The following is a 24,021-nucleotide window of genomic DNA, read 5'->3' on the forward strand; positions in this document are numbered from 1 at the left end:
AGCGAGCACTTCAATAAGGAACATCCAACAATGAGGGGAGCCAGTAGGGAATGGTCTGCTCAAGGCTGGAGTGTCAAACAGGACCAAGAGTTGGGAGGGCTCAGATGCTGAGGGCCAGTAATCAGCAGCTACTTTACTCTGACTGGGAACTAGCCAAGGCAGTCACCTGGGTCCAGGAGTATTGGGGAGAAGAAGGAGGCTGCAAAGGGGATATGGAGGGGGCAGGAGTGTGAGAGGGGAGGCAGGGAGGCTGCAAGGGGATGTGGGATAGCATTGGAGGCGAAAAGGGGACATCGGAGAGTGTGGAAGTTGCAAAGAATTCTTTCAAACCTGTCAGTAAAGGAACATGCCACCTACTAGCAGCTGGGAAAATGTGAAATCGCCAAAGTAATGAAGTACCTAGAAATGAGTGGAGACAGTGCCATTATGGTCATGTCACTGGATTAGCAATCCAGAACCCCAGGCTAATGATCCAGGGACTTGGATTCGAATCCCACCATAACAGATCATCAAATTTATATTATATAAAAAACATAAAAAGGTGGCCTAATGGTGACCATGACTGTTGATTTGTCGTTTTAAAAGAAAAACACCATCGGGTTCACTAATATCGTTCTGTTACCCCTACCTGGTCTGGCCTACACGTGACTCCAGACCCACAGCAATGTAATTGACTCTTGACTGCCCTCTGGGCAATTAGGGATGGGCAATAAATGCTGCCCTAACTAGCGACGCCCTCATCCTATGAACGAATAAAACAAAAATGAATGTGATGACTCTAGCCTAAGGCTTCAGGAGTGACTCTTATTAACAATGTAGTGTTGTTGTTGTAAGGAATGCTGTATATGAAGTGTTACATTTAATTTTGAGATCTGAGATGAGCAACAAGGCTAGTAACTGGTTAATATATTCCAACTTAAAATGCAATGGAACCATCTTAGCTGTCACTCCACTAACCTGGAAGGTGTGATTAAGGTGATGGCTTTTTGTGATAACTTGGGAGAAAAATACCCATTGCTAATTTACCCTTGTTGCCTTGTGCCTATTTAAATACTGTGACATCTAGGAAATCTAACACTTTCGTTTTGTGTTGTGGCTTTAATTCTAATGGATGGTTGATGATTGTTGAGGGAATTAATGAATTCTTCCAAGTCTGCTTCTGTGTCAGTCTAAACATGGCACTTATCAACACAAATACTGTTAGTACTGTAATACAGGTAATGTTAACACATGAATATGTCACCTCATTGAGGAGTTTGGTGAGAATGAATGAGTAGCCCCAGTGAAAGTCCGCAGAGGAGCAATCAGAAAATTAAACTTGTGCCCTGTTTGGAATCCTTCACAGATTATGACATTTGCTATATACCACTCATTCCTGAAGACACTGGGAAGTCAGTGGCATCTTGGCCATTTTCACATAGTAGTTTCATGGTTGACAGTAATTTGGATGAGCCTGCACACACTTCTGCTCTGTGGGTTTCTTGTACTTGGAAGAGAGAGGAAGGATAGAACCAGGCTCGATAGCAGTCTACTATGAAAGAGTGATAAGCCCTTGGCACCAGACTAGCAAGTTCCTGTCAATTTAGAGCTGACTTTAATCTATGCTTCCTGCTGGAGTGGACCTGGGAGTGCTGCAACTTGGAGTCAAGACTGGAAAAAGATTTCCTTTATTTTTAAACACTTCAGAATTTTGGATGCTGTCTTCTCTGAGCATTGATAACTGTGTGAAGTTCATACGAAGCAATGCTCTTTGAACTTCGCTTTCACTCAAACAGCAAAACGATTGGTTCCCAAGCTTCTGCCTAGGAAGGATATTCTTCAGTAGGTCTAGGCATAGCACCTGCTCCTGGTGATAATTTCTAAGCCTTTTGTTTCAGCTAAAGGAGGCCAGCTGTAAGATATATTGGGTTTTCACATTGACTAGCTGTGAGGTTACATCTGGAATCGTTGGCATTTGATCTGTGCCAATTAGCTGAGTAACGACAATTAAAACTCCTTGTCCCTTCCCAGAACATTGGAATCTTGCCAGGAGCACTTGAGAAACTGAGGAAAACCACCCACCAATTTTGTATCTCAAGCTTCCTTTGCAAATCATTTTCTGTTTGCTGTACGTTCTTGCTGCAGCCATTACGAGCAGGGAACCTTCATGATGCACCCTTCCAGCTCATCAAATTAAATGCTGATGTACCCATTTACTGGTTGTCATGGAGATCCTCACCTATCTCCAAAATTCTTTTTGTTTCCATTGCAGCAAGAGAATTATCTCAAGAGAACTAGCCCAGCACGTTCCCATTTTGTGCAAATTCAGGTAAAGTCCCAAGAGTTACCGGTAGAAGCAGAACGTGCATTGATAAGGTTTCACAGAACCAAAGTGGCACGTTTATTTTGTCCAAGGGAATAACTGCTTTCTGATGTCGTCTGAACTGCTTTTCATAAAGCTTGAAAATGTTTCCCCAGTGACAGTGCAAATGAGTGTTTTCAGTCTGACTCTGAATTATGAAGAGTATATTAGTTATACCTACACACAGCAGATGTGTGTGAAACAAGGGAGTGGTTTTGCTTCTTTGTAAAATGAGCTTCTTTGGTAAGGCTGGCATGTGTTGCCCTTCCCCTAATTGCCCTTGAACTGAGTGGCATGCAGAGAGACCATTTCAGAGAGCAGTCACATTGCTGAGGGCTGGAGTAACATAGAGGCTAAACCAGGTGAGGACAGAAGATTTCCTTCCTTGTAGGACATCAGTAAATCAGATGGGTTTACTTCACAATAAGCAACAATTCTGATGCTGGTCATGCTTCTATTTTCCAGACTTATTGATAGTATTTAAGTTCCACCAGTTGCTGTGTTGGGATTTGAACCTGGGTCCAAAAAGCTTGAGTCAGGGTTATGGGTCCAGTGACATTCTCACAAGGCTGTTATCTCCCCTGCGCATAGGAATATAAGACTTTATTAGCCAACTCGAATTCATTTGTCCCTAGTTCTGATTCGACGTTGATCAGTAGCTTCATTTCTTCCTGTCTGGGGTCTGAAATCTTCAAATCCATCTATACTGTACTTTTCTGAACTGCCTCCAACCATGAATCATTGATCTGTTGAAGGTGGGCACTCAGAATGTTACAAATATGTATCAAACTTTGAATAACTTTGTGTCAGTTTTAAGGCAAATACCATAGATATGTGCCCGAGCGTGTTGTGATTGCTTGATTACTGATTGACTTGGAAGTTATGTTCAACAATTACAGGCCAGATCCACCGTGTTTTATTATCTTCCCTGATTTCAAGATGCATTACCTTCCCGTTCTACATCAAAATTCTTGCAACACTCCTGAGCCCATTTCCTTTATTGGTTAAAATATTTTTGGAGTGCTGTGCTTCTTTCTATACTGGGGTGGGCGGAGTGGGGGCATAGAATTATGGAGAAGAAAGAAGTCAATATAGAATCCAAAGTGAACAGACTTTGTCCTTGATTTGGATCTCAGATTGGTTTAGTGGCAGCAAGCAGAGGATGATGTTGGAAGGCTTATAACCAGTGATCTACCACAGAGTTCATTGCTGGGTCCCTTGCTATTTATAGCATATTCAGGGTTTGAGTGAAGATTTGTAGCTTGGGTACTGGTTATAGATGTTGGTGTGTTTGCTGAGCTGGGAGGTTTGATAACAGACATTTTGTTCCCTTACTAAGTGACATCCTCAGTGTAGTGGAGCCTCCTGTGAAGCGCTGTTATCTCCTAGTAAGGGGACGAAATGTCTGCTATTAAACCTCCCAGCTTGGCGAACGTACCAACATCTATTTATAGCATATATTAATGATCTAGACATGTATTAGAATGTAGATCAGTAAACTTGGAGATGAAATGACAATTAGTGGTGTGGTAATTCGCAAGGAAGGAAGCCTTAGACTAGAGGATAATATAGACAGGCTAGTCAGACCAGCAGAACAGTGGCAAATAGAATTCACACTGGAAAAGTGTGAGGTGAGACATTTTGGGAGGACTAACTAGGTGAGGGAATACAGGATCTTAAGAAGTGCAGAGGATCAGAGGGACCTTGGTGTACGTGTCCTTCTGCTTTCAGGGATCTACGGACAGATAGGTAACGTGGTTGAGAAGGCTTATGGGATACTTGCCTTTATTAGCCTTGAATACAAGAACTGGAGCTGCGTCTAACTTCAGTTAGGGCACAGCAGGATGGCTGTGCAGTTTTAGTTGCCGTACTATAGGAGGGATGTGATAGCACTAGAGTTGGGGCATAGGCAATTCACCCAGGATGTTAACTGGGATGGGGTGTTTCACTATGAAGACAGACTAGTCAAGTCTAGATTACCTTTTTCCCTTTGAGCAAAGAAGACTGAGAAGGGACCTTTTTGAGGAACGTAAAATTGAGAGGTATCGATATGGTAAATGGGAAGAAATCTTTCCCCTTAGTAAAAGGGTCAGTTACCAGGGAAATGACTTTAAGACAAGAGCAGGAGGTTTAGAGGGGTTATAAGATGGTGGGTTTAGATGAACACTTGAAAAACTGAAGCATACAAGGACCTAGAAAAATGGGACTAGAGTAGATGCTGCTTGATGTCCAGCCCAGACATGATGGGCTGAAGAGCCTGTTCCTGTGTCGCAAAACTCTATGACTAAGTTATCGTTTAGTTTAAATTGGTTTGGTAGAAGCTGTATTATTCACAGTGAAAGCTGTAACATCCTGTAACATGGATGATGCAATATATCGACAACCTTCATTTTCATTCACATGTTTGAGAAATGAGAGAGAAGTTTTTTTTCCTAGTGTAACAAGCCCAGCAGAGAATGGACAGATACAGTGGACAATCGGTGAAAAATGACATCAGGTGACCTTCCCTACTTAAGGTGTGAGGTGGGATATTCACACCTCAGCTACTGAAGCAGTCCATGTCTGGATGCAAAAGGACCCGGGCAATATCTAAGCAGGAGCTGACGTGGCAGCATAACATTCGTGCCACACAAATGCCAGTCAATGACTATCTCCAACAAAAGAGGATATAACCATTGCCCCATGACATTTGACATCATTTCCATCACTGAATCCCCCATTATCAACATCCTGGGGGTTATCATTAACTAGAAACTGAGCTGGACGAGCCATAGAAATACAGCGGCTCCAAGAACAGGTCAGGGGCTAGGAATGCTGCAGTAAATAATTCCCCTCCCGACTCCCTAAAGACTGTCCACCATCTACAAAGCACAAGTCAGGGGTGTAACAGAATACTCTCCACATGTCTGGATGGGTGCAGCTCCAACAATACTCAACCTTGATGCAGTCCAGGACAGCGCAGCCCATTTGCTTGGCACCATATCGATAAACATCCACTCCCTTCACCACCGATGCTCAGTAGCAGCAATGTGTACTATCTACAAGATACAGAAATTCACCAAGGCTCCTTAGACACCACCTTCCAAACCCACGGCTACTTCCACTCCGAAGGACGAGGGCAGAAGAGATGTGGGACACCATCACCTGCAAGTTCCCCTCCAGTCCACGCTGCCTCCAGACTTGGAAATATATCACCATTTCTTCAGTGTTATTGGATCAAAATCCTGGAATTCCCTCCTTTACTGAGAGTGTGGGTCTACCTACAGCATGTGGGCTGCAGTGGATCAAGAAGGCAGCTCACTACCATGCTCCCAACTAGGGCTGGACAACATATACTGGCCTTGCTATGAATATGCACATTCCATGAATGAATAAAATGGTAATGACAAAAGAAAGCTGAGAGGATCAGATTTACCACTTGATTAGAATAAAGTTATCCTCAGAGCTTTGGAATGGAGGATATGGAGTGGTGATTTAGAAAGGGAGGAGATTGCAGGTGAAATCTTATGCCCATTCTGTGGACTGTTTGGTAGTGAGGGTGTGTAAATTTAATCTGGTGGCGGGATGATGGGTGGGGACCCAACCATCTTTCCCCCTCTGCTCTGATTTCTGTCCATGCTGGGAAGTCTTAGTGCCCTGCCACCAGCTGATGCCCACATTAGAGCTTCAGACAGCTGTTTCTGGTATTATCCGAGTGGCAGTTAGACTGCAGGAACCTTGGGAAACATTGTGATAATCAGCGTAGCTACTTAACTGATCAGATTAAAGGGTTGAGATATAAAGAGGAAGGTGCGTTCAATGTCAAATCTAGGACATAAAAGGACATAAAGAGAGGGAGACCGAGGAAAATGGATGAAGTGGCAAAGTAAGTTTTTTGTTTAAGAATCGAATTTTCAGAATAATGACTGGGCATTTTACAATTGTTCATTATCTGGGAATGAGAGTTTGGCAATCAAGAACAATTATCACAGTTTTGAAGGGGTACCCACACTAGTGATAACTAGATTTAACTCTCTGCAAGAAGTTGAATCAGCAATAACTGTTCAAATGCAGCTACTTCATGGGAATAGGGCAGATGTGAAGGAGAAATTGCCATTTTTGCAACAATAATGATGGCAAAGCACCATTTGTCCAGCAATTTTTGGTGGATTACCAGCCAGTCTCTTCCTCACTAAGCTCCTGGCTGATCTGTGCAATAGTAACTTTGTTCAATGCTGTTATTTGTTTCAGAATAATCTGTTTTAATATGGCAGTCGGTGTGTGTTTTACTTCCATTATCTCAATCTAGTTCTTCCTATGTATTTGTATCAGTCAGTTGTAAGGTTGAACTCAAAGTCTGATAGTTGGAACATCAGAAATCAAAATAAAGGATTTCTGATGCCGATGGTTTCCTTCTGACTCGCATCTGGTCCTAGTGTGGACACAGCTGATGTTATTACTGGACAAGTCAGATCCCAGACTGAAACCTGGGTGGATGGATCTTCTGAGACAACAAGGTGCAGAGCTGGATGAACACAGCAGGCCGAGCAGAAAGGCTCACGTTTCGGGCCCAGACCCTTCACCCGGGAGCCTTTCTGCTCCTATGATGCTGCTTGGCCTGCTGTGTTCATCCAGCCCTGCACCTTGTTGTCTCGGATTCTCCAGCATCTGCAGTTCCTACTATCTCTTGATGGATCTTCTTTTTGCTTTAACAAGGTTGTCTTTCTCTGAAATGTAAGCATGCAATGGTGTGGAATTAGCTTCAACAATAAAACATACATATTATGTAAAAAGAAGTGGAAGAATGGAATAAACCAACGTATTTACATTATAACACAAGTTTAAAGGTTTTGAAACACAGTGCAAAATTCTATCCCATTTGAAATAACTCCATGAAGGCTGGTATCCTATTACAAAGGGTGACTTGGTGACATCTGCATGGTGCACAACACTGACCCAGATAACAGAGCCAGCTCTGAGTGAACAGAACTCCTGACACTCTCTGTTTATATATTTTCCTATGAACTCCTGGTTATATTTTAATTCTTTTTCTTTTCTCAAACCCCTACACGACTGCTATACAGCAGTTGTCCTTATTTTCCCCACAACACCCGTGTGGTGTGTGTAAGTGCGAAGACTCAATAAAAACACCATGTGAAAAATCATTTTATTCAGCACTTCTACCACCAGACGAAACACCCATGTGGCCAGGGAACCAGTAACAAGCAAAGCCTGGCAGGGGCAACGCTCATGTGAAAAACAAAGTGAAGTGGGGAGGGTACGGCTTCAAATCAAAATAGAGTCGGAGGAGGAAATAAAGCACTCCACCCACTGCAGTGCCCACCTCTCCAAGGACACCCAGGCTCGAACATGGCCGCGGAAGAGGGGCAGGAGTCAACCAAAATGAGCCCCTCCATGGCCCGTTGCTAAAATAGTCTGCCACTTCATTACATGGCAGAACACGAGCAGACAGATGACGTGAGCGGCCACTACTGGCGGAAAAGGCCTGCTGCACCTGGTATTGGTCTCTCATCCAAGTACTAATCAGGCCTGAGTCTGCTTACCTTCCAAGGTCAGACGAGATCAGGCGTTTTCAGACTAGTATGGCCACAGGGAATGCTCCCGTTTATATCTGTCAGCCAGGGTTTCCTGACTGGGTCTGTCAACCTTGTCCAATCTCGCTGGCCTCATTCCAATCACTACACCGTTCATCCCAGCATTATCCTTTTAGAGTGCTCACACCAGACAGAATTCCCTTCTGTATCAGATCTGAAAGATTTAACTTAACTGGATGCTTTAATTCCCAGTCCTGAGAATCTGATAGCCTTTCATAGAGTTAGAGATATACAGCATGGAAACAGACCCTTCGGCCCAACTCGTCTATGCCGACCAGATATCCTAAATTAATCTAGTTCCATTTGTCACCATTTAGCCCATCTCCCTCTAAATCCTTCCTATTCATGTGCCCATCCAGATGCCTTTTTAAATGTTGTAATTATGCCAGCCTCCACCACTTCCTCTGGCAGTTCATTCCATACACACACCACCCTCTGCGTGAAAAAATTGCCCCTTAGGTCCCTTTTAAATCTTTCCGCTCTCACCTTAAAATTATGCTGCCTAATTTTGGACTCCCCCACCCCAAGGAAAAGACATTGTGTCTATTTACCTTATCCATGCCCCTCATGATTTTATAAATCTCTATAAGGTCACCCCTTAGCCTCCAATGTTCCAGGGAAAATAGCCTCGGCCTATTCAGCTTCTCCCTATAGCTCAAACCCTCCAGCCCTGGCAACATCCTTGTAAATCTTTTCTGAACCCTTTCAAGTTTCACAATATCTTTCCTATAGCAGGGAGACCAGATTTGCACCAGTATTCCAAAAGTGGACTAAGCAATGTCCTGTACAGCTGCAACATGACCTCTCAACTCCTATACTCAACACACTGATCAATAAATGCTGCCTTCACGATTCTATCCACCTGTGACTCCATTTTCTAGGACTATGAACCTGTACTGCAAGGTCTCTTTGTATAGCAACACTGCCCAGGACCTTACCATTAAATGTAAAAGTCCTGCCCTGATTTGCCTTTCCAAAATGCAGCTCCTAACATTTACCTAAACTAAACTCCATCTGCCATTCCTTGTCCCATTAGCCCATCTGATCAAGATCCTATTGTATTCTGAGGTAACCTTCTTAGCTGTCCACTACATCTCCAATTTTGGTGTCATCTGCAGACTTACGATCCATGCCTCTCATGTCCACATCCAAATCGTCCAAATAAATGATGAAAAGCAGTGGACCCAGCGCCAATCCTTGTGGCACACTACTGGACACAGGCCTCCGGTCTGAAAAACAACCCTCCAACACCACCCTCTGTCTTCTACCTTCAGGCGAGTTCTGTATCCAAATAGCTAGTTCTTCCTCTATTCCATGTGATCTAACCTTGCTAATCGGTCTACCGTGAAAAACCTTGTCGAATGCCTTACTGGAGTCCATACAGATCACGTCCACCACTCTGCCCTCTTCAATCCTCTTTGGTAGTACTTCAAAAAAACTCAATCAAGGTAGTGAGACATGATTTCCCACAAACAAAGTCATGTTGATTATCCCTAATCAGTCCTTGCCTTTCCAAATACACGTAAATCCTGTCCCTGAGGATTCCCTCCAACAACTTGCCCACCACCAATATCAGGCTATCTGGTCTACAGTTTCCTGGCTTTTCCTTACCACTTTCCTTAAATAGTGGCACCACATTAGCCAACCTCCAGTCTTCCAGCACCTCACCTGTGGCTATCCATGATACAAATATCTCAGCGAGGGTCCCAGTAATCACTTCCCTAGCTTTCCTCAGAGTTCTAGGGTACACCTGATCAGGTCCCAGGTATTTATACACCTTTGTGTTTTAAGATGTCCAGCACCACCACCTATGTAATGTGAAAAATTTTCAAGATATCGCTATTTATTTCCCCACGTTCTCTATCTTCCATACCCTACTCCACAGTAAACATTGTTGCAAAATACTTGTTTAGTATCTTCCCCCATGTCCTGCACTTCCACACAAAGGTAGTCTTGCTGATCTTTAAGGGGCCCTATTCTCTCCCTATTTACCCCCTGTGCTTAATGTATTTGTTGAATCTCTTTGAATTCTCTTGAACCCTATTTGCCAAAGCTATCTCATGTCCTCTTTTTGCCCTCCTGATTTCCCTTGAGTATACTCCTCCTGCCTTTATACTGTTCTAGGGAATCACTTGATTTCTGCTATCTATACCTACATATGCTTCCTTCTTATTCTCAACAAAACTCTCAATATTCCCTTGAGTCTTCATACAACTGAGCTTAGACTGTCATAGCTTCAAAAAATTCTTTCAGGATTTTAAACGTTCTGGTTAGAAAATTTAAAATTCAACTCCTTACACTACACTGAAGTAACCTATTTCTGAACAGTTCTAAAATATGGCCTTCTTCAAGAGGAACAGTTTAACATGTCTAACTTCAACGATGGCTTCTAAAAACCCTGAACTGAAACCCAAAGTTTTCTTTCAACTGTGGTTTTTTTTTTGCACCTAACGAGAAAAAAGAATCCTAATACCACATCCTTTACTTGAAGTCTAATGCGCAATTGTGTACTCTGTTTACTCAACACTCAACCAATGAAAATAAACTCCAGCACTCACCAGGAAGTAAACTCTCTCTCATACTGTGTTTAAAAATAAATCCCCATAGCTACAGTAATACTTGTAAGATAATCGTTAAACCACCTCACAGGCACAGTCCAAAACCAACATGCCACTATTTCAATATCCAAACTTTTAAATAAAGTATTTCTTCGAAGGAAAGTTTCTACTTTCTGCCACAGTCCACTTGGAAAAGGGCAAAGCAGTTTCCTGCTGTCAATAAGTTAAAATTAAGTATTAAATGCAGTTCTTCCAAAACCTTTTTGCTATGTGAGCCCATTTTAATACCCCAGACTTTGTGTGTGCCCCCAAGTGAAATAAGGGGTTGGGATTATACAACAGTTAAAGAGTTGTTGACCAGAATTGATAGGGTTTCAGACTTGTAGAAGTACTGCTGGCTTTGCCCTGAGAAAAGTGAAGGCTCACCTTTTTTCCAGGCGGTGGTTGTAGCGACAATCAGTTGTTTAACCCGTGCCCACTGCCAGAAAGTCTGACCATTCAAAGGGACCTCAGTCGCTGTGATTCAGTCAGTGCTGAACAGCTGCCATTGCTGGCTTGAAGCTCATGACCCCAAAATCTCATTCTGTGACACTGCTGGGGGTCACGAACCCCAGCTGGGATCCGTAGCTTTAATATATAGAACAAGACTGTCATGTTACGCTGCCTAATGTTTGATTTCAGTGATTTTGATTTAATAGAAGGTTGTATAATACACACAGTGATTTTCTTTTAGACCTCTAAAGCTTCTTGTTCTGTTTTCAATGTTTGGTTAAACTAGCTGCACTGAATCTTCCAGAAGTTTCTTTGTATGAGTTTGTTTGTCCTAACACTGTGCAAGAGGATTACTGTTGCTTTTAATAAGCTGTAATACGTGGTAAGTTTAATGCTAATTATTTGGGAAAAAGAAATTTAAACTTCTCATGACCTTGTCTATCTTTAATTTCCACATCAGTCTCAGTTTGCGTTGACCAGAACCATATAGCCAGTTCCACCAAATGTTTGGTTTGTTGACAAAGGAACTGTTACAAATCCCTTCAAATGGAACTAAGTTGGATGAGAATTGTGCTGAATGAACCACTTTCAGGGACACTGCAAGCATAACGTGCACATTGAGAAAGTAGCCGTCACTTAGCTAGTAACCCCGAGGAAGCTTTCCTTGTTTGTCTTGGGATATACTGAATATCTGATGGTGTACTGATGGAATTAGGTGTTATTTATTGGACATAACAGCTCCTCCTACTTCACAGGGCTCATTCTCAAACTGTCCCTGTTCTCCTCTGTGTTGCAGTTTGCCAGGGTGTGGATCCCTGATACAGAGGATGTCTGGAAATCGGCTGAGCTTCTCAAAGACTACAAGCCAGGAGACACAGTGCTTCATCTGAAATTCGAGGATGAGCAGGTAAACTCCAAACCTTGCGTTTTAATTCCGTGATCGAATGTGAGCCCTCAATTTTCCCAGGAGTGGTCTGCCAAATGAATAGTTATTACCGACTTTGAAATGTGCAGTTTCATTCCTATAGAATGTCACAGAACAAAGACATGAATGTTTGCAAACTCTGTCCTCCATAAGTAATCATATTGGGGCTACGTGTTCGATTCCCTTTTCCCTTGCACTGACCAAGACAAGACCTTTTTGCTGAAACAGCAATAATGAATTCATAGATTTAAGAATCAGGGAGGGTAATTTTGGCACAGTGGTTCTGATTCAACAGAAAAGCTTAAGGAATTTCAGACACAATTTAGATCAGCAAGGATATTGATTTGGCAAACTTTTACACTGATTTAAAATGGCTGAGCTGGAAGTTAGCTCTGTCCACAAACTGGCTCACACTCTAAATCAGGTATGAATGTGATGAATTTCTGTCGATTTATCCATTTGCAGCCCTTCAAGGAGGCTCTTTGCTTTTGGTTTTAATTCAACTTGTTTGGATGAGTTATGACACACCTCCATTGCACCCTGAGGTGGGACTTGAACCCTGACTTACTGGTCTAGAGGTAGGGAAATTACCACTGGGCTACAGGACCCTGAAGATGAGTCTGTTTATTAGGAGCTTGGGAACTAGCAGAAATCTTTTAAAAAGTTTTTAACTGTCAAATTCACTAAGCAACTGATGAACATACACCAATGGCACTAATAAATGGTTGTGTATCATTTTGTAAAATTATTTTCAGTTATTTTAAAATATGATTATTCCTGGAGGAATGCCCTTGTGTTTATTTTTTTGTTGTCATGAACCCATTTTCAGCTGTTTAGTAAAATGATAGCATGCTGCTGCTCTCTAAGTACATGACAGAAACATTTCTAATCCAAGAAGAAAGACAAACAATTGCACTCTAAAAACACTGACCTGAATGGGCTGGTTCATAAAAATTTCACTTTTGTGACTATGCAAACAAGTTTAAACTGCAAGATAGCAGGAACTGCAGATGCTGGAGTCGGAGGTAACACAGTGTGGAGCTGGAGGAACACAGCAGGCCAGGCAGCATCAGAGGAGCAGGAAAGCTGACGTTTCGGATTGGGACCCTTCTTCAGAAAATTTCCCTTATTATTATTTCTCTTAGTTTAAACTGTAACTTGATTTGTAACATGGAGAAAATCATTTAGACCCAGCGTGCCAAGTATGCTCAACGTGAAACTTTTCTCCTTCACCACCTTTTGTTGTTTTTGAAAAGCTGCATTCAATATTTTTCTGGTAATTTACAACACAAACTGGCTCTGTGTATAAGCAGAGTGCAGGCTTTCTGGGCACGTGTAAGTGTTAGTATTTAAAAAGCATCCAATTGAAATCAAATATCATCCCTCCTCAGGGCTTCACGCTGAACAGGGTTTTAGCAAAGATGCTTCTGTTTGGTAATGAATTCCAAATGCAGCAGCGACGAGAAACGTCAGGTAATCACTTGCACCCAATGGAGCTTTACTTCCTACCTAAACAAATATTGATTTGTCAAATGTAGTGGTCTTTAATATGTTGCTCCAGTGCATTTGCAAGTCTCCTGTCCACTGCTGAACTATGGCAGAGCCCATCATCCGTCAAACAGAGAGGGACCCAAAGCCTCGAGCAACTTCGTAACTAGAGTAACAAGCGGCCAAGTTGGGTATGGTCCAATCTGCTGAAACTTTGGAGTTTCCAAACATAGAACCATGGACAAAAATGATTACCCATCATAAAGATGGCATGGTAACTCAGTGGTTAGCACTGCTGCCTCACAGTGCCAGGGATCCAGGTTCGATTCCACCCTTGGGCAATAGTGTGGAGTTTGCTCATTGCCCCTGTGTCTATGTGGGTTTGCTCCAGGTGCTCCAGTTTCCTCCCACAGGCAAAAATATGCAGGTTAGGTGGATTAGCCATGCTAGATTGCTTATGGTATCCAGGGATGTGCAGGCCCACATGGATTAGCCATGGGAAATGCAGGGTTACAGGGATGGGGTAGGAAGGTGGGTCTGGGTGGGATGCTCTGAGGATTGGTGTAGACTTGACGGGCTGAATGGCCTGCTTCCACACTGAAGGATTCTGTGATGACCAGCAATCTGTTTGTGGGGGCAGATGGGTGGTGTGGTGATAATGTCACTGGATTAGTAATCCAGAGGCCAAGGCCAAAGCTCTGAGGATCATCAGTTCAAATCCAACCAAGGTACCTGGTGAGTCTTTAATTTCAATTAATAAATCAATAATGCTGAATATGGCAATTATCGTTGATTGTTGTAACACCCATCTGATATCGTCTAGAGATGGAAATCTGCCCATCTTTATCCAGTCAGGGCAACATGTTACTCCAGACTCTCAGCAATATGTTTGGCTCCTAACAGCCCCCTCTGCAAACTGTACATCTCTACTTGTGCCTTACTAGCAATGTCCACAGCCCATGGATGAATAAATAAAACTGACCTGTGTTATGGACCAGATCAAACCTCCAACAAATATATCAAGGAGATAGCTTAGGCCCTAACATTTATCTTATTTAAAGGCAAGTGTGAGGTGCTGTGTTCCAGGTGTAATTCGATTGGTCATACTTCTCAGCTTTAAGTAAAAAACACACTTTATTCTTACCCCCAGATAAAACACAAACAAAAGAATTGGCATAAATTTAACTCTATTGGAAATTGTAGAATATTAGATTATTGAAACAGTTGCTATTTAGTAGTTAAACATAGTAACATCCAATAAACACCCCTGGCAAAGGCAAATCCAGTAAAACAATTGTCTGTCATGCGATTCTGGAAGCAGGAAGAGAACCCAAGTTTTTAGCTGTAATAGAGAGCGATGTAGTAGCTTCAATAACCAGCATCAAAACCCCAGCAATTACTGAAAGCTTAACTAAAACCCTTGGTCTGTGGGAGCCTGACTCCACGCATTCATGCTTTTGTTCCATATTTTTTAAAAAACCTCAAAGCCCCTCAAGCTGTTTACTTTATTGGTTGGAAGAGACAGCGCGGTGCCTATGGCTCAAAACCTCTCTTCAAAGAAAAACCAGGACAAAATACACCTCTTAAAGCCATAGTACCATCTCACCAGACTTGTTTCCAAGTTATAACCTAATCTTGGGGTTTTATTCATTTGGAATCTGCTAGTTTTTGAGGAGAGGAATCTTTGTGCAAATTTGTGCCTTTTCCATGTGTCACATTATAAGACCATAAGATATGAGACCAGAAGGAGGCCATTCAGTCTGCTCTGTCACTCAGTAAGATCATGGCTAATCTGATGATCCTTAACTCTACTTTCCTGCCTTTTCCCCATAATCCCTGTCCATCTCAGATGATAAACATCTACCTTGAATATTCTTTATATACTTGACTTTCTGGTTCTCTTACTTCTCTTCAGTTCTCTAAGTATATTTGTCAATCAATGTCAAATTTTCGTTGGTCCTGAATTAGGAACTAATTAGGAATTAGATTGAAACAGTACAATCATATTTCACTTTGAATCCTTCCAGCTTTCAGTCACTTTTTCAGTCCATTGGTTTGGGTTTAAGTTAAACATAAGATTCAAAGAGATTAAAGAACAACCCCATGTCATACTTTTCTTTATTCTTTCTTGGTATTGCCACAGTGTTGTTGAGAAGGGATTCCAGGATTTTAACCCAGTGACCACGAAGGAACAGGGATTCTGTTTCACATGCTTCCAACTGCCTGAGCTTCTCTGTCATTACAACATTGGAAACTGTTTGTGTCTGCAACAAAGTGCTTTGTAGCTCCCAAATTCCTTTATGTAAACATTAAAAGCCAAAATCATGTTAGAAGATTAGGACTTTTTCGAATAAATTCAAACTCAGTCAGTAGCCTTTGCTGAGGGAGAATGTAAACTTCTAAAGGAGTTTAGAAAGTAAATTTGTTGGACTTTCAAATACTGCATTGTTTCCAAATCTTGTTTGAATAAGTGTGTGACTTTGTTATTGAGTTGTCGTCACCTCATTTTGGTTAGGAATTGGATTTGCTCCTAGGGATGGAATTTGAACCCTGAATAGCTTGGTTCCTACCAACACAGTGCAATCTGGGTTGTTGAGTTCATGTTTGGCCAGGTTTTTTTTTATTGGCGCACACATTGTAAATGGGCCCTATTGTCCAGCTTAGTGCTGATAATTTTATTCCAATAACCTTGGCTTGTTAGTGATTAAAAAGTAAAACTCATTAAATTTGTTAAGATGGGACCATTAGCAAAGGCTCTTTCCTGGATCCATATTCAGGTGATTCTTGGGTGATTTCTGCTTTCCCACCTCACTCCGAAGGAAGGCAGAAACCAGTGTAAAACAGGCATTGACCTACTGCCATTCATTCTCTGCTACCTGATTTATTAACAAGTAATAGTATCACACAGAAGTTGATGGCCAACAGTACAGTAATTTGACATGGATAATACTCAAAAGCTTCCAAAAAATGGTGAGGATTTTACCAGTGGGAAGTTACTGACAAATGAGTGAAAACTTTATGCCATGTGGATGCAGAGCATTAGACTATAGTGAAAAATCAATCTCACTTATTGAATTTTTTTTTACACTACAGTCTTCAGGTAAGTTTCAACATCAAAAAACAAAAATATTCTTCTCAAAGGCCAGACAATGGGGCTATGATCTATGTCTAACGTTTGAGTCGACAGAGGGTGAGCATGGTCTCTCAGCCACTGGAGGTTTTATTACTCTTTGTCATGTGGCCTGCATTTTTAATAAATATGGACGAAATACTCCAAGTATTAATTTCTGCCAATAACACAGACCACAGGTTATAAATGGCGTAATTGAATTGATCGCCAAAAAGAAACCTATTGCAATTGTTACTTATCTACAGATTGAAAGATCTCTCTCATTGGAGGATACTCCCTCAATTTTGACTGTAGTTCTTTGGCAAACACATGTTGTCCATGTAGTTTTGCTGGAGCAGTGAAAAGAAGAGACATAATGGAACCAGATCTTCATGCACTCTTCTTAGAAAAGGGTGATGACTGAAAATTTCCACCTACTTTCAGTTCAGTCCAGGAGTTTCTCCTTGCACAACCAGTTCAGTTGTGACACATTTCTATCCCTATGTTAGTCTGTGGTGTATGGGAATTCTGTGCAGCTCAGCATGGAGTGGAAGGCCCCCAGGACATCATTAAACCAAGTACCCAAATCATGTATTGCTTGAGCTCTTTCAAATTGAATGTTGCCATTGCATTTCTTTCAGTATCAGGACAGAAATTGAAATGAAATTCATTAGAAATCTCAATGCACAATAAATATGATTTAAAAATTGGCAGTAACAATAATAACTTTCCTTCTCTCCAACTGGTCCAAAGAGAGAGAGAATCTTAGAATCCCTACAGTGTGGAAGCAGGCCCTTCAGCCCACCAAGTCCACACTGACCCTTCGAAGAGCATCCTACCCAGACCCACTGCCCCCACCCTATCCTTATAACCCTGATGTTCCCATGGCCAATCCACCTCGCCTGCACATCCTTGGATACTATGGGACAATTTTTAGTAGGGCCAATCCACCTAATCTATACGTCTCCAGACTGTGGGAGGAAACCAGAGCACCCAGAGAAAGCCCACGCAGACACCGGGAGAATGTGTAAACTCCACATGGACAGTTGCCTGAGGCTGGAATTGAACCCGGGTCCCTGGTGCTGAGAAACAGTAGTGCTAACCATTGAGAAACCGTGCCGCCCCAACCATAATATTTTTTCTCTCATTGATAATTTGATGAGGTGGGAATGCAACTTGTTAGCTGACTATGATATATTATTTATGATATTTAGTTAGCATTTCTTTGTTGATTTTAGTGGGTAACACTCTGGTCCCAGAGTTGTGAGGGTGAGAGTTCATGTTCTGCTCCAGAGGCTTCAGCAGTAAAGTCTAGACAGGCCCCCATGCAGGGCTAAAGGGCTGCACTGTCAGTGATGCTGCCTTTCAGATGAGATGTTCAACCCTGATAGCTGTAAAAGATCACATGGCACTTTATGAAAAAGTGTTTTTTCACCTGTATCCATTTATTCTGCAACCAGTATCCTAAAAACTGATTACCTTATTGTTGCAAAGTACTTGTGGTTGGAAGGCAGGACATTAGAATTTGTTTGTAAAATGATCAGATAGAAAAGTGCCTAGTCCCTTTCAAAGATAATATGCTTTTTCTAGACTTGGAGATTTTTAAAAAAAAATGTCTGCGAGCAGCAGCAGGCACAGAGTTCCTGAAATTGAAACATTAAAATTGTATGGCTAGCAACCCAGTAGTAGTCTTGTTTTGTTAGCAAGACAATATCGACTAATTAATTTAAAACAGGCACCTAGAGACTAAAAACCAATTAAATTTAAATCTGATGGTTTTGACAAGATAGGCCCAATCCTATTGTAAGAAATTAACAGACCGTCAAGTGTATAAAAGAAGAGGGTGTTTGAAAATTGGTGTGAGAGCAACTGCCATCTGTTAGAGTTAACAACCAGCAGCCCTAAAGAGAGAATCATTGGCACGCTCAGAATTCTCTAAGCTCTCAGAAAATTATCATCTGACTAAAGGTACAGTGACACTCTTAGCTAATATTCCTGACACAAGAATATGATGGAGAAAGGCATTCCTGACTGAAGAACAGTGGAGAAGGTACAGAACATTCAGGAAGATATATCCTGGCTTTAATTTTGAGAGACTAAGTTTTAAATTTTTTTTTATTAATTTGGTTTATATCTGTGGGACTTCTATCTATTGGAACAGCATTTCAGGAATAGTTGGTAGTTAAGGGGGGAATTGTTTAGTTTGTTAGTAGTTCTTTAAAATTGTTCACTGTTAGATAAATAAGTTGTTACTTGTTGATTATAGAGTGATGGTCAGGAGCTCATTTCATTTAACCCCTCCTTTATAACAGATTGGGAGGTGAGAGGCAGGTTATATCAGTTTTTACACTTCCTTTAACAGATTGAGACGAGGCAAGCTTCTCTAGGTGTTTCAGTTTTAGTTATTGGGAGGGGGTTGACTTCTGCTTTTAACATTATCTTAATCACATTACTGTTTGTGAGACCTCGCTGGTACAAATTAACTGCCCGAATTTGTATATTACGCTAGTGCCTGCACTTCAAAAGTACTGCATTGCCTGTGAAGCACTTTGGCATTTCCTGACTTTGTGACAAGCATTATATAAATTTTTCTCTTGTGTTTCTTTTCTGTTTCTGGGAATACTTGAATAATATTGTGTACTGACTGTGCAGGAGAACCTTTCTTTGCAATTTCTGATATGCCCTATCTGACAGCAACAGCAATTTGCAATTTTATAGTGCCTTCAACTCAGAAAAACTTTCCAAGGTGCTTCTCAAGATCATTATCCCTGTGACTAAAATATACCAGGTGCTGAAGTCCTATCACTCCAAACACCAAGGTACCTCTTTGCTTGTTTGGGGGCTAAACTAGTGCGTGAAATCCACATCACTCCATTTTGGTCTTGTAAGTTATGCTGTTTTTTAAAACAGGAAACTCGATATAACATTGATCCACAAACTAAGGAACTTCCACCCCTGCGGAACCCTGACATCCTTGTGGGTGAAAATGATCTCACGGCTCTCAGTTATCTCCATGAGCCAGCAGTGCTGCATAACCTTAAAGTACGCTTCATGGATTCGAAGCTCATCTATACTTACTGTGGTGAGTAAGGACTTACTCAGAAACAACCCTGCCTTGACTTTTAAAAGTGCAGGGTGATTTGAACTCAAATTTAATCGATTACAAATTTCTAATGTTTTATTGTTATTAGTTTGGGCCAGAATTTATTTTTTTTTGTTTTTTGCTTTTGTGAGGTTCCAAACAAGATTCATTGATGCAATTGTGCACAAACAATGAAAAGACTAAATTCATTTTAATTAAGATGGCTAATGATAATTGCAGAGGCATGGCCAACCTCGCTGTACCAAAGTAGTGGATGAATTTGTTATTATAGCAGTGTTGGATTCCAGTGTCTGATACTCATGGCTGCAAGTTTGAAACTAGGTCATGGTACTGCATCTGATTCTACTTTGGAAATCAGGTAATGCCCACATACCCACAATGATATAGTTCACTGCTATGAATGAAGAAGAGCTGTTATTTTCTCTCCCCAGAAACAGTAAATGTGTTGCATATTATCAGACTTTTGAATGGACCTCTTTACTGTTAATGTTGATCTCTCTGTGCACCTTCTCGGCAGCTGTAACACCATATCCCGCACTTTGTTCTGTTATCCTGATGCACTTGTGTATTACAATCTGCCTGTAAAGCATGTAAGACAACACTTTTCACTGTACTTCGGTACACATGACAGTAATAAGTCAAATCAAATTAATATATATGTATGTAAATGTATGTGTATACATCTATATGATTGTGTTGATGTAAGTACAGTGTGATTTCTCTTTACCATCATAGGAAGTTGGAGCTTTGGTGATAGAATAAAATATGGTGCAATTTAATTGTTGTTAGTTGGACACAGGATCCTTTTGAAAGAAGATTGCTCTTAGCTTCCCAGAGGGAAAAATCAGTAAAACTGGCAAATGACACGTACTTCTCTGATTTGTCTTGTGTGCTTCAACTTAGAGGCCCGATACAATTGGTGCATTAGTTTCCAAGTGTTACTGCTTTTTCTTTGAGTTGCTTTGAGAATTGCTAAAAGGGACAAGAACGTGAAACGTTTTGCCTTGTACTTTGACTTCTTGTCTCCTTTTACCAATGTTTCAGTTCTGTACTACCAAGCAATTATTTATATACTTGCCATAAGTTGCATGTAAATTCTTTGTGACATTGTAGCACTTAAAGAATGGGTTGATTATCATTGACTTAACACCCCTTTCTCAGAGGTCAAGTGCTTAATTTAACTCTGGGATACGAGTCACTGTGAAGTTGTATTGATGGTAATTGTAATTCTTAGCACGTTCAGGATTTTTCAATAAGTGCAAATTAAGGCACTAATTTAAAATTAATGGTCAAACTCATAAAGTGGCTCACTTGCATTTGTTGGAAGATGTATATTTATTTATCTGTAAGGACGTGAAAAAGGATCATGTCCAGGTACTCTGCCTTTTTTGAATTAAACAAATGAGTGGGACCAGTAATAGTTCCCTGGTACATTATTTCTGGCAAAACCTCAACGAATCAAAGTTGATCGTAAATCATCAACTTTTTTTTTATGCAGGATAGATTGTTAGTTTATTTGGAATTTGGTATTCTTGTGTCTGTTCTGATGAGTTCAAATCAAAAAGCTTCAAAAACATTTTTTTTTACAAATTCTGTACTACAAAATTCTAATTAATTTTCTTATGTCCTGCTGGTAATGGAATAGTTTGCTGCTGAAATCTGCCACTTAGCTACTTAATTCCCACGGTGTAGGTTTCCCGTGAAACTAGTCCATTCCCACTATCTAGATATCCAGTGCAATAAATCCATTTTATTTTATTACACTGTGCCAACTCCTGTTGTGTATTAAGGTTTTGATTCCAATTTCCATTCAATAGAGAGTTAATTTTGGAACCAATTTAACTCTTAAGGAATCCCACTTAATCCACCCCATTCAAAGGCAGTTTGCAAAGTATTATCTCTTGTGCATTAATCACAGATGGCTGAGATATTCTGAAATATCGATGCAGGCTAATGTGTAACCTCTCACTTCACACTCAAATGCATCTTTATCAGGAAGTGTTATGTATTGGAGAGAGCCCTGCTTGCTGGTCACAGCTCCCTTTACATTTAGCAATGAAATACAAGAGTTGTAGCTTCATGCAACATTAATATTTCAAATGGCTTTGCAACTGACTTCCAGCAAGTCATTTTCCTGCAGCTAATATCCATTTTGAATTATACTGATCATAGCTGGCAAGCAATGTGCTGAACACATCTATTGGTGTGTGACGATTCACATTCACATTCACATTCACAATTCTTTGTTTAGGTGAAAGACAATGATTAGATACAGATTTCAGATATTTATTTACCCTCTGTTTCCAAAATGTTCCCTTTCCCTTGATATTCCACACACATTTCAAATTACTTCTGCAGCTAAATATTTTATAACTCATAAGCAATTTGCTCAAGTCATAATTGACCTTGACACATTGATTTTGCTGATTGGTTAATTGCTTTTATATTGTTAAAGAGCGAGTTGTGATAGCTGCTATCCTTTTGGCCTATCCAACAGCACTTTTGCCGAAGGTAAGCTTAACCTGAATCTGTTTATGGTCAATAGAACAAAGAGAGTGGCACTTCCCTCTGTTATAGACCAAAACCAACATGAGCTTCCAATCTTACCTAAGGTATTGGCAACAAATGTGAATGAGTCACTTAGAATCATAGAGATCGCAGCATAGATTTGGTCCATAATACCTGTGCTAATATCATGTTGAAATTGGGGTTTTCTCCTCTAATGTAATTTCCCTACATTTTAGAGAAATCACAGACGGTTGAGATATTCTGAAATATCTCAAACTGGGGGAGGTGATGGCCTAGTAGTAATATCGCTGGATTATTAATCCAGAGACCCAGGGAATGTACTGGGGACCTGGGTTCAAATCCTGCCACGGCAGGTGGTAGAATTTGAATTTATTTTAACAAAAAATCTGGAGTTAAGAATCTAATGATGACCGTGAATCCATTGTCGAATTGTTGGACAAACCCATCTGGTTCACGAATGATCTTCAGAGAAGGAAATCCTTAACTGGTCTGATCTACATATGACCTACAGCAATATGTCTAAGGTTTTGGAGTAGATTTGTAGCTCGGATTGTGGGTGTTGAGGTTGGTTGGCTTGCCGAGTTGGTTTGTTGTTCCGCAGACATTTCATTACCGTGCTTGATAACATCCTCAGTGCAGCCTCTGATGAAGCATCGGTGTGTTTTCCCGCCTGGCTTTTAAACTCTGGGGTCCGTTGCGATGGATTGCCTCACTTCCGGGTTTCCTCCGTAATGGAATGTATATGGGGTCGAGTTCAATGTGTTAATTAATAGTCTGCTTCGTGGAGTGCCATGCTTCCAGGAATTCTCGTGCTTGTCTCTGCCTAGCCTGTCCCAGGATCTTGGTGTTGTCCCAGTCGTAGTCATGGTTCTCCTCGTCCATGTGGATTGAGATGAGTGAGTGCTCACCCGAACTAAAGACCCACTCCCCGCCATGAACAGGACCAATGTCATCTACAAGATCCCCTGCAGAGACTGCAAGAAACACTACATCGGACAAACAGGAAGGAAACTAACAACGAGTACATGAACACCAACTGGCTACAAAAAGACACGACCAATACTCGCTCATCTCAATCCACACGGACAAGGAGAACCACGACTTCGACTGGGACAACACCAAGATCCTGGGACAGGCTAGGCAGAGACAAGCATGAGAATTCCCGGAAGCATGGCACTCCACGAAGCAAGCTATTAATAAACACATTGAATTCGACCCCATATACATTCCACTACGGAGGAAACCCGGAAGTGAGGCAATCCATCGCAACGGACCCCAGAGTTTAAAAGCCAGGCGGGAAAACACACCGACGCTTCATCAGAGGCTGCACTGAGGATGTTACCAAGCATGGTAACAAAACGTCTGCGGAACAACAAACCAGCTCGGTGAGCCAACCAACCTCAACAACCACAGCAATATGGTTGACTCTTAACTGCCTTCTGGGCAGTTTGGGATGGGCAATAAATGCTGCCTAGCCAGTGACATCCTCATCCCATGAATGAATAAAAATGATTAATTACACCCTTTTAAGTGTTTCCTTCAACTGTTTTTGTCTCTGAACATGTGGGTATCACATTCCACATCTGAATAATCCTTTGCCTGAGAAAGAAGGCTTTTGTTATTGGGCTTTACACCTAATGTGAGAGAAGCTGAGGAGAGTGAGAAGAATGAAAGCTGCCATAAGCCTGTTGCTGTGGCATTCAGGAATTGCATGGCCTGGCTATTTAATTGTGAAAAGGGTTGCCAGCCCATGAAGCTGTATTAATAACATCTTTGACAACAAGGTGCAGGGCTGGATGAACACAGCAGGCCAAGCAGCATCATAGGAGCAGAGAGGCTCTCTGCTCCTCTGATGCTGCTTGGCCTGCTGTGTTCATCCAGC

At 41.3% G+C, this 24,021-nt stretch overlaps 1 protein-coding gene across 1 annotated transcript in view; it reads left to right on the plus strand.

The window, feature by feature from the left end:
• Positions 1-24,021, plus strand: part of myo5aa (myosin VAa) — a 184,796-nt gene that overhangs the window by 47,871 nt on the left and 112,904 nt on the right. The window contains exons 2-4 of the mRNA XM_048615733.1: positions 11,782-11,892; positions 19,418-19,589; positions 22,066-22,121. Coding sequence (XP_048471690.1) covers positions 11,782-11,892; positions 19,418-19,589; positions 22,066-22,121 — 339 coding nt within the window. The remainder of the gene's footprint in view (positions 1-11,781; positions 11,893-19,417; positions 19,590-22,065; positions 22,122-24,021) is intronic.

Source organism: Rhincodon typus, chromosome 33 (genome assembly GCF_021869965.1).
Source record: "Rhincodon typus isolate 14 chromosome 33, sRhiTyp1.1, whole genome shotgun sequence".
Classification (NCBI taxonomy): Eukaryota; Metazoa; Chordata; class Chondrichthyes; order Orectolobiformes; family Rhincodontidae; genus Rhincodon; species Rhincodon typus.